The sequence below is a fragment of the Fukomys damarensis genome, unplaced genomic scaffold (assembly GCF_012274545.1).
Source record: "Fukomys damarensis isolate Sample0158 unplaced genomic scaffold, DMR_v1.0_HiC HiC_scaffold_23, whole genome shotgun sequence".
NCBI lineage: Eukaryota > Metazoa > Chordata > Mammalia > Rodentia > Bathyergidae > Fukomys > Fukomys damarensis.
This window is the reverse complement of record NW_022900935.1, coordinates 9,537,697-9,549,192: the sequence shown is the minus strand read 5'-3', so window position 1 is coordinate 9,549,192 and position 11,496 is coordinate 9,537,697. Positions and strand designations below refer to the sequence as shown.

The following is an 11,496-nucleotide window of genomic DNA, read 5'->3' as shown; positions in this document are numbered from 1 at the left end:
TCTAAAAAAAAAAAAAAAAAAGCCGGTGGTGGGGGCTAGACATATAGCTCAGTATGAAGGCCCTGGGTTAATCTCCAGTGCTCCTGCCCAAGAACAAAAGAGTAGGAGGTAAGTATATCTTACAACTGATGGGGCTCCTTACCTTTGTAGAAGAGGTAGCTATGGGGGATTTAAGATATAAAACTTCATGTTCTGGCCACTGCAGAAAAATGGCATAAACAGCTGAATCTTTTGAAGTATACCTTGGGAAAAGGAAATATCACTGTTAAGAATGCTGGCACCGTAATAATCTTGCTCATTTCTTTTTCAATTACTACCAAACCCAAGACACTGTGCCTGTCACTGTGCTTGGGAAGCACTGATAACACCAGTTACAGTAAGCAGGGTGGAAGGAGCCTACAAAGCTCTCTCCTGTAACTCTCACATCAGTTATTTCACACTGAAGCCATTTACTTTATGTAAATCTTTTCAACTTCAAATCCAGGAGAAAATAGAGGATATAGCAAGGGTAAGATATATAATGAAGACACATTTGTTGTCCTGAGATTGCACCGTGTTAAGGAAAGATGAGAATCACTAAATAGAAGGATCAGTGAGTTTGCCCTGATCCAGAGACTGAAGCTCTTCAGTGTAACATCAGCAGCACCTTCTACTGGACCCTCAGTTTATGCCTGGCCTTGCTGGGTGCTTTGCATATATTATCTCAGTGAGTCTTCAAAACAACTCTATAAAGTTAAATATTAGCCCATTCTGTGGTTGAAAACTGAGGCCCAAGATCAAATACTCAGATCCGGAAGTCCAAGAATGAATGGAAAGAACTGAGCATGGATCCTGTACATTGTGGGTGCTCCACGAGCTTAACTACCATTATTGCGGGGAAGCACGGTAACAGTTACTACGAAGTCACTCAGTACTTTGCTGCAACTTCCCTTTTCTCCAAACCTACAGCCTCCCTGTCCAGTCAAAGCCACTCTGGTGGCCTGAGCCAAAACTTCACGGGGCCACAAATTTTACAGCAAAACAACAGTTTTGGGGGCTCCCTCAAGACAGCCTGCAGCCTGGGTCATCACACTGCACCCAAGGGAGCGCCGCGCATCAGCCGACAGACTCACCACACAGAGGTCTCATTCTTCTCCAGCTGCACCCTCCAGGGCTTGCTCGCATAGATGGCCTCCCCGCTGACTTGCAGCCACTTGCCAATAGCAAGGAGCCTTTCTTGGAAGATGGGAACGATCAGGCCATCTTTAGTAGGTCCGATGTTGAGAAGATAGTTGCCTCCCAGACTTACCGTCTGAACCAGTTCCTAGAGAGCAGAGACAATGAAAGGCCAGCTGTGAATGCCGAGCCTGGAGCAATGATTAGTTTTTTGCTTTTTGGTACTGGGGATCAAACTTAGGACTGTGAGCTTTCAAGGCAGGCGGTGGCACCACTGAGCTACAACCCCCGCCCTATGCTTAGCATACACAGATATTCACACGAGCAAGACAATCTGAGCAAGCTCTTCATTTGTGAATATTCTCTGTCATTGAAAAACTATTTTTCTTACCAGGGATTTAGCTCAGTGGTGCCATGCCCACCTACCAGGTGCAAGGTCCTGAATTCTATACTTGTTACCAAAAAAAAAAAAAAAAAAGATAAAAAATTATTTTCTTTGTCATTATAAATACAGGACAAGATCATATGAGAGATCAAAACTGCTGTTATAAGATGGGTTTGTTTTTTTTTTGTTGTTTTTTGAGACAGGTTCTCACTATGTAGTTGAAACTAACCTGGAACTCACTATGTGGCCCAGGCTGGTCTCGAACTCACAGCGATCCTCCTGCCTCAGCCTCCGCCACTGAGCTAAATCCTCAGCCCTTAAGATAGGTATTAGTCTGGTCCTCAGGGAATGGTCATAGGCGTGTCCTGTAGGGCTGCACAGCTCATGGCACTGAACTTCAAGGTAACCCAGAAAGACTGAGGTTACATACAGAAAGTTTTAAAAAGAAGAATCCATTACAGTATGCCAATAGACACCACACCATTAACTTTCGGTATCTGCTTTCAGTCTTTTTCCTATGTAGTTAATTTTATAAGTAATAATGTGTTACATTTTTTTACTCCATGAATAAAACATTTACCCATATTATATCAACAACTTCCTTTTATAAAGTCAGTGCTGAAGATGGAACCTAAAACCTCAAACATGCTAGCCAAGTGCTCTACCATGAGCTACACTTCCAGTGCTCAACACTGTAATGGTTAAGGAAATCCTCTAAGTGACTTCCTTACCCCCTTTGGCTGTAAGAAGTTGAAACCCCCGCATGTCTAATTGTAAATAATGTGGAGAGGCCATCTGTAATGTAGAACTTTCCTCTGTAATTACACTTACTTCCTGAGGACAGGCTTCGGCTGCAAGTTCAACAGCCTAGAGGGTCTGTGGACCCACACTTGTCACCCTTAGTTAGGAGTCTGCTGAGAGTAGGCCCTTACCGCAATGATTTCAGACTCGCTCAAGATGTCGGCCATCCTCATGTTGCGCCGGTAGCCCCAGGACCACTTGTCCAGGCTGGTACACATCTCCCACTTGTGGTCGGGCAAGCTCTCAGGCACAAATTTGTCTTGGCAGTTATAGTACCCTCCGTGGTGACAGGAACAGTTCTTTCCCCACCGGTCATTCACTACCACCTCGTCCTAAAGGCGAGAGGGGCCTGGTCACGGGAGTAACACCACCCAGCTCTTCCCCACAACAAGGCTTGGTGGGGCCGCCGTGTACTTGGCGGCGAGGAACAGTCAGTCTAAAGTGGTGGTTCCTGACCAGGGGAGGGCAGTTTTGCCTTGAAGGGGGCAGACACTTGGCAGTCTGGAGACACTTCAGGTTGTCACTCCTGGGTGGTGCTACTGATTTCTAGGGGAAGGGGCCAGGGGGACACTGCACAGGACACTCCAATACCAAAGAAATACCTGGCCCCAAATATCAAGAGTGCTAAGGCTGAGAACCCAGCATGGAGATAACTAGCACAACAGCTGGGGAGCCTGTGTGCAAGACCACCTAGGAAACCCCACGGAAGAGAGGCAGAGAGGGGCTCCCCTTGGGCCCTCCCCTGGTTTCTAAGGCCTCCCAACTCAGCCCAGGAGCTTCTCACTACACAGCCCTAACTTTCTCTCCCCAGGTGGAAAATTCAGCAAATACTTATTTTCTTCCTTCCAGGCCTATCTGAACTATAAGAAACCGTCACATGGAGTATCTTAATGTAAATATTTAATGTATAGCTGTGTATTTTATAACAGAGAGGCCGATACAAGGCAATTGCCGAAAATCCTGTGAAAGGAGATACAATTAAAACTTAAAACTCCCCTTTTTGCCTGTTTTAGGGTCACCCACAGCACCATGGAAGTTTTTCCTATGGACACAAGTTGAGCGCCAAAGCAAAACAGAAGAATATTCATCATTTCCCCCGGGCGTGATCCAGTGCCCTGGACTCATTGTCAAAGTCTGGGCATCACAAGGTCTCAGAACTGAAAGGGGCAACTCAAGTTCAACCCGAGGTCAGCCGGGGCTTTCAGAGTCACCTACTAGTCAGGAGGTCTTAGGCAGATTAGTACCGTTTAAGTCTAGTTGTCTGTAAAAGAACCAAACCCAAACCAAAACAAAACCCCAACAACTAAACAGTCCAAAAGAAAAGGATCACCTACCTTGCTGGAGTCTGAGAGGACTGAGCGCCGGCCGGTCAGTAACACCTCCACCCTGTCTCCATCTCCTCCCGTCCTCCGAGCCCTCAGAGGCTCAGTGCCCTGCCCTGTACGCTCAGTCCTCTGAGGGTGGACGTGGCCTTCAGCTTCTGCGTGGTCACAGGCTCTAACCCAGGACCCTATGCTTCCGCCAGATTGAGGAGACCGTGGGCAGATTTCTACTGTCACACTGATCATTCCACAGTGCAATGTGTCTTTCTCCTCAGACAGCAGTCTTCAAGGCCCAAACCATCAATTCTGAAGCTTCAGGGCTTCGCACACCACATGCCACAGCGCCAGCTCCCAATTAGTCTTTGTTCTGACAATCCTGTCTGCAAAGCTAATGTGTAAACAGGCAGACACAGGACTGCAATAAAGGTTCTGCCTGCTGTGGAACTGAATTCTGTTTTCTTGAGACAAGGTCTTACTATGTAGCCCAGGTTGTCCTAGAATTTGCAGAGATTCTCCTGTTTCAGCCTTGTGCACCACCACATCAGGAGCTGAAATTCTTTAAGAGAGACCCAAAGCAGCGTATTGTGCTTTTTTTTTTTTTTTTTTTTTTTTTTTCCCAGTATAGGGGATTGTTAGGTAAGGGCTCTACCACTGAGCTATAACCAAACCCGCTTTATAATTTTTAGTTTGAGACGGTCTCATTAAGTTGCCTGGGCTTGTCTCAAATACGTGATCTTCCTGGCTCAGCCTCCTGAGTAGCAGGGATTACCATCATTCCCAACTAGTTGTGCTTATTTTATTTTTTTGTTACCGGGGATCGAACTTGGGTCCTTGTGCTTGTGAGGCAGGTGGAGGAACCACTGACCTAAGTCCCTGGCTCTAGTTGTGCTTTTTATTTTAATGGCACCAGGATTGATATTTTCTTCTTTTCCAACCCTGCGTTTTTGCCCACGTTTTCCCCCCTGCTCCTTCTTGTACATTTGACTCTAACCCAGATATGCCCTAGTTCCATGGGCCCACACACCAAACAGGTATATGAAAACCCTTTCAGAGAAAAATGGGGTTTTATCACCCTAACTCTTGGTGCATCAGGCATCCGTTCATCCAGTGACTGTTTACTCAGCAACTGTAAGAGGCTCATACTGTGCCAGGCCCTGGTGTGCCCAAGGTAAATAAATCTGCCCGTAATGGCCCAGCAGAGACTTGCTGCGAACACAGATACGTGGACAGTTAGGACAATCTATCAGACAAGATGACCTCGGGGCCAACCACACATCTGGGAGTCTCTACGTGCCTAGCAAGTTTCTGAAAACTACTTTGAATCTATCTCAGGTTACCACATAGGGTCTCTTTCTCTTTTAAATATCTTTCCACTTTCCAAGTTTAGTAGTAGCTACCCAGTAAAATCTTGGTGGTTTATGAAATTATCACGGTGCCTCAGTTCAAACTGTTTTGTTTCTTGGTGCTGGGATTGAGCCCAGGGCCTTGGGCATGCTAAGCATGTGCTCTACCTCTGAACTAAAACTCCCATGCCCTAAACTGGTTTCATATTTAGATTTTTCTTTAAAATCCACAACAGATCTAAAATATGTCAAAAAATTTTAAATCTTCCATAGTGAAGATTAAGACCTCTCCTGCTAGTGCTGACTAGGGGAGGGGCTTGGGGTAGCCTAGGTACTGCCAAGAACTTGGAGGAAGGGAAATGACCTGGTTCCTTCAGAGTTAAGCTGTATGATCAATGTAGGGTACGTGAAGCCATGGACATATCTTAGGTAATTGCTTATCACCTAAGTCTATGCTTTGCACATAATTTTGGAATATTTTCTCATATTTGTTTGCATAGTAGAGCAAGTCTAGGAATTCAACATACTATTTCTACTCTATCAGTGAACTTAACATTACTTAGACCTATGCTGTCAAAACCAAGAATTAAAAAAGAAAGCTGGGCACAGTGGCGTACGCCTGTAATCCCAGCACTTGGGAGGCTGAGGCAGGAGGATCGCTGTGAGTTTGAGACCAGCCTGGGCTACAAAGTGAGTTCCAGGTCAGTCTCAACTACATAGTGAGACCCTGTCTCAAACAAACAAACAAACAAACAAACAAAAACCAAAAGAGAAAAAGAAAGCACATACTCCTGGGGGGTAGAATTAAGGGAAACCTTTAATATTTGTTAGGTGCTCCAGTCCCGATGACTACACATTGATATAATTTGCTGCTCTTGTCCTTATTAGTACTCCATACAAATAAATAAGAAAGAAATCAGATGGACACTTACCTTGATGGGACTATCATTGTACAGCCAAGCAAGAAAATTGGTGGAGTTCCAGTAAGTATCAGGACATTCCCACTCCCCGTCAGACCAGATGAGGTCAGGCTTGTAGCTGGAAGGTGGTGAGCAGAACAGTTCACTGTCTGATTGCATTCACAGGACTGCCCGTGGACTGACTTTTGCAACAGATATTAGGGCTGGGGGCATAGTTCAGGGATGGAGCATTTGCCCAGCATGCATGAGGCCCTAGGTATAATCCCCAGCACTGAAAATGAATTCCTCCAATTTTAAAAGTACCATAAGATTGCCACAATGCAGAGGATATGGAAAACTAGAGAGATGATAGCAGTAACAATAAAAAGAATCACTTTGTTAACATAACTACTGTTTAAAACCAACACAGCACTTTGGTACATATACTCCTCATTTTTTTCTTTACCCCTTTTTAGAAATAGGAGCTATAGGGCCGGGGCTTCAGTGGTGCTGCCGCCTGCCTTGCAAGCGGCAAGGTCCCAAGTTCGATCCCTGGTGCCAATAAAAAAAAAAAGCAGGAAATAGGAGCTATAATCTGTGTATGCGTAATCTGGTTTCCTCTCAGTGACTAATGCCAATTAAAAGTATTGCTTCTGGGCTGGTAATGTAACAGCGGTGTACCATGCAGGAGGCCCTGAGTTCTATCCCCAGCATTGCAAAAGAGAGGTTCTCCAAAACTAAAGGGTTATGTGTGCCCTCCCGGCCCCCCGCCCATCACATACTGGAGATTCAACTCAGGACCTTGCACTTGCCAACTACTTCCTGGCCTGTGTTTTTGGTTTCTTGAGCCAGGGTCTCACGGTGTAGACTGGTCTCAAACTCACTTTGTAGCCCAGGATGGCCTCAAACTCACTGTGACCTTCCTGCCTCAGCCTCCGGCGTGCAGGGATTACAGGTGTTCACGACTGCACTGGCAAGAGGCAACTTTTTAGGTCTGGATTCTCATTTTGGTGGTGGTGGGGGACTCCTCTTGCATCAGACCCCATCCTAAGATGACTTCACTAAGGAAGATCCTCAGCCTCCGGCGTGCAGGGATTACAGGTGTTCACGACTGCACTGGCAAGAGGCAACTTTTTGGGTCTGGATTCTCATTTTGGTGGTGGTGGGGGGACTCCTCTTGCATCAGACCCCATCCTAAGATGACTTCACTAAGGAAGGCCTACATCTTGAAGAGACCTGCCCGTTACTCGATCAGAAATTCCGTTATCTTTCTGGCCTTGAAGAAGCTACTCTCTTCTTTTTTCTTTCTTTCTTTCCTTCCTTCCTTTTTTTTCTCTCTCTCTTCTCCCTCTCCCTTTCTCCCCTTCTTCTTTGCCCCCCTTTTTTTGCGTGGGGAGACATGGGTACATAAGAACCTTGTGCATGCAAGATACGTGTCTCCCGCTGTGCTGCATCCCAAGTTATTTTTTTAAAAGTTTTATTTTGACACAGGGTGTTCCTAAATTGCCCAGGCTTGTCTGAAACTCTGGATGAGTCATCATCCTAAGAGCCCTCAGGTATGATGAGGCAAATGAAGGATAAAATATAAACAGCAGTGGCAAAGCCCAAAGTGACAGATAATGACAAAATTAAGATAATGGTAATGACAGCAATACCACCCCCTACCCTGCACTAAGCACTGTGACACAGATGTTTCACACGTTATCCTGAGCCCTAGACAGTCAGGCTTTTTACAGAGTGGGGATCTGAGGCTCAGACATGGTCTGATTTGGGCTTGTAAGAGACAAGGAGAACCAAGCTACACCTTGGATAAATGGTATGCTCTCCAAGGTCCTGACAGGGGAAAACTGCAGGCAAGGAGGGACCTGAAGTTGACTTTACCATCGTCCTGCATTTTTTGTACCTGTTTCAGTTTACAAAGACAATAGAACTACTTACAGAAATTTTGAAAAGTAGAGAAGAAAAATGAATTTTGCCTTAATACAACCACCAATCTTATTTTGATATCTTCTAGTTTTTTGTCATATGTATCAGCCCCTCACCCCGCTTGGAGGACAATATGTATTCCACTTGTAGTCCACTACCCTTGAACTCATGGCAATCCTCCTGCCTCAGCCTCCTAAATTCTGGGATTATAGGAGTGTGCCACCATACCCAGCTTACCCCTCCCCTCCTTAAAAGTACCTAATAGGAAGCTCTGAGTTCATTGACAAAACACAGGCAAACACTTGTTTCTTACCTGTTAACAAGGTCATACAGCTCTGGCATTGTTTTGGCACTGACAAAATGCTGAGTTTTGAAGCCATTTTTCTTATCAAGTAGGTATAGCGGATGAAACCACTCTAAGAGTGAGTGGTAGAGGCCATAGCGTATGTTCCTTAAACAGAAAGACATGGCAGCAACTGTCATTAAACAAAGAACTAAAGTTTAAGAAAAATCTGTTACAGCATCTTCTAGGTGTCAGTGAAATTTACCTATAGGGTATGTAGGAGGATGGGATCCAAAGCCATCTTCCTAAATTATTTCTTATCATTCACTTCAGCAAGAAGATTTGGTATACAGCTTTGGGTAACACTGTCTGTAACTACTTTTTTTTTTTTGCACAGTCCTGGGGATTAAACACAGAGCCTTATGCAGGCAAGCTTTCTACCACTGAGCTGCATCACCAGCCTCTTTTAAAATTTGTCTTTTTGACACAGAATTTATGTATTTTAGGCTGGCCCTGAACTATGCCTGGAGCTTATGATGATCCTCCTGCCTCACTCAGCATCTCAGGTGCTGGGATTACAGGTGTGTGCCACCATGCCTGGCTAAAAATTTTATTTTGAGACAGAGTCTTACGAATTTTCCCAGGCTGGCCTTGAACTTGTGATCCTCCTGTCTCAGACTCCTGAGGAGCTAGGTTCAGTGATATGTATTGGCATGCCTGGCTGTAACATTTATATTTTCTTTTTTTTGCATGGCTAGGGATCAGCCCTATTATATATTTTCTAAAGAACAAGAAGAAAAGAGTTGAGCTGGGGAGGTGGAGTGAAAGAGCACTTAGCTAGCATGCACCAGGCCTTGGGCTCAGTCTCCAGTACTGCAAAGGGGAGGTGGTGGGTTGAAGGCTCCCAACACAAACAAATGATAACTGTTTAAAGAGATGGAAAAGTTAATTGCCCTGATTTGGTCATACATGTTGCATACATGTAGTGAATTATCACACCAGACCCCATAAGTACACACGATTATTATGAATCAATTAAAAAAAGAATGGTGTTTCCAAAACATTACAATGCAAGTAAGAAGTTAAGGATAAGGCTGCAGTACACAGACTACGAAGGAACTGCAGGTAGGCATTTTATCACGTGATTAAACTAATACATAGAAGATGTCCAGCTTCTAATTCCAGATCTAATCAGCATCTAAGATCTGATCAACATTTACAACAACTGCAAAGCACAGCATCGGGAATGAAATACGGAGCAGGTGACAGGAGTTGCTTAACTTGTTCTTAAAGTGAAGGCCATGAACTTCTCTGGTGGTGTCATGATTGGTCACATGACAACCTCTAAGCCTCCGATACTGGAAATTCAAAGGGCAGAAGCCTTTCAGACTACTTGCTAAGTGCAAACTTAGGACACACAACACACGAGAGTAGGAAGGTGAGAAATCTGGAGGCTGGAGCAGAAGAGAGAACAGGCAGCTGTCCACAGACACATACCTCTTCCGAAGAGCTGTTCCCAACTCACCCACCAAATCACGATGGGGGCCCACGTCCTTGGAGTTCCAGTTCCAAGACACCGGACTAGGCCAGTTTGTGAAGCCTTCATGATGTTTTGTGGTAAAGACCACATACCTGTGGATGTCAAAACCAAATGAACAAAGGAAGTGGGCAGCAGGCTACAAACAGCCTGCCTTCCTTCAGCTTTAAAACTGGTAAGGAAAACCAGGTAGGTTCTATAAGCCCAGCATTCTGGCAAGTGAGGCAGGAGGACTGTTTGTTAAGTTGGAGCCCAACCTGGGAAATTTAACAATCCCCATCTCAAAATTAAAAAATAAAAGAGGGCTGGGGATGTAGCTCAGTGTGAAGGTCCTGGGTCCAATCCCCAACAGCAACAAGACCAAAGCTGGTGGGGAGAAACTGACAATAGGAAATTGCTGAGATGAGTCACTGTATTAGTGACTCCAAAGCACCGTGCTACAGTCACAACACCCTGTGGCTATTATTCTAAGAATGATGGTAAACTTAATTGAGTCACAGTCCTTGTATCCAGCTGAGGAGGCCCAACTCTCTGATTCTCTTTTTTTGTTGTTTTGTTGTCATTCTTCGATCCTTCAGGGTATAAATAATTAACTTTCATTAACCCTTTGCCCTGAAGGAGAATGATCTGGACTAGCAGAAAATTACAGCAGTGCAAACTATTTTACCAAACCTACAGAACTGCCCCTCATTTACAGAAGTGACAAGCCAGGCGTGGGGGCACATGTCTAATCCTAGCACTCAGGGGGCTGAGGCAGGTGGATCACTGTGAGTTCGAGGCCTGCCAGGGCTATACCGTGGGTCCAAGACCACATTGAACTACATGGCCAGACCTATCTCATAAAAAAAAACAGAAACAAACACCAAAAAAGGGCTGGGGAGTTATCTCAGTGGTTCCACCACCTGCTTCGCAAACGCAAGGGTCTGAGTTCAATCCTAGGTACCAAAAACAAAAACAAACACAAAAAAAAGAAGTGACAGAAGACCTAAAAGGCTGGAAGAAGGGCAGGTGCTGAAATCACCTAATCACTTAGTATTTCACTTATTTTTATGGCAGAAAAGTAGATAAAGTCTACATGTGATGGTCTGAGGACTGGCTGGTGTGGTGGTGGTGCAGGGGACAGGTCACGCTGTAGAAGCTGTAGAAGCCGTATTCCTCTGTAGCACATTCTTCTCTCTCTCCTTTTAAACAGTCCTTTAGAAATGTAAAATCCATTCTCACTTCACAGCCTTTACAAAAAATGGCACAGAACCAGTTCCTGCCGCCAGTTTGCCGATTCATTAGGTACAGCCCTCACCTTGGAGTCCTAAGACCTGCGGCCCAGGATAGTAGGTCCCTTCCTCTTCTTGGTCCAGTTATCTCATCCATAAAATAAGGGGTCTGAGAAGACACCGTGCTCCTCCCTGGAGCACCGTGCACCAGCCAGGCAGAAGGCAGCAGAGGGAGAATCTGTACCGCGGTCCCCACACCCCAGGCCGAGCTCCCTTCCCTCCCTCTCCGTCGAGGGCACAGGGCAGCTCCCTTCTGCCTGTGTGCAGGGAGGCAGCAGGGACCTGCAGGGCTTTGTCTGGGCCCACAACTGAACGAGGCCCGGACTCCAGGCTGCTGATCTAGTCTGGAAGGGACAGCAGGTGTCACCTAGCTTGGGTGTAGACAGAAAGGGCTGGTTCCTCTCAGAAACCTGCATTTATTTTACTTTTTCTTCTCTCTCTTTGTATTGGGCGTTTGAACACAAATTCTTTGCACTGAGCCACGTCCCCAGCCTGAAGCCTGACTTACAAGTGCCCAAGCAGACTCACCTTCCTCGGATCAGGCGCGCCGCGTCCAGTCCGGCCCTCGCCCCAG

At 45.6% G+C, this 11,496-nt stretch overlaps 1 protein-coding gene across 1 annotated transcript in view; it reads right to left on the bottom strand.

The window, feature by feature from the left end:
• Fuca1 (alpha-L-fucosidase 1) overlaps window positions 1–11,496 on the bottom strand; it is a gene marked incomplete at its 5' end in the record, with an annotated part of 12,988 nt that overhangs the window by 1,233 nt on the left and 259 nt on the right. The window contains 6 exons of the mRNA XM_010626081.3: window positions 143–242; window positions 1,113–1,303; window positions 2,473–2,673; window positions 5,939–6,044; window positions 8,145–8,282; window positions 9,612–9,746. Coding sequence (XP_010624383.1) covers window positions 143–242; window positions 1,113–1,303; window positions 2,473–2,673; window positions 5,939–6,044; window positions 8,145–8,282; window positions 9,612–9,746 — 871 coding nt within the window. The remainder of the gene's footprint in view (window positions 1–142; window positions 243–1,112; window positions 1,304–2,472; window positions 2,674–5,938; window positions 6,045–8,144; window positions 8,283–9,611; window positions 9,747–11,496) is intronic.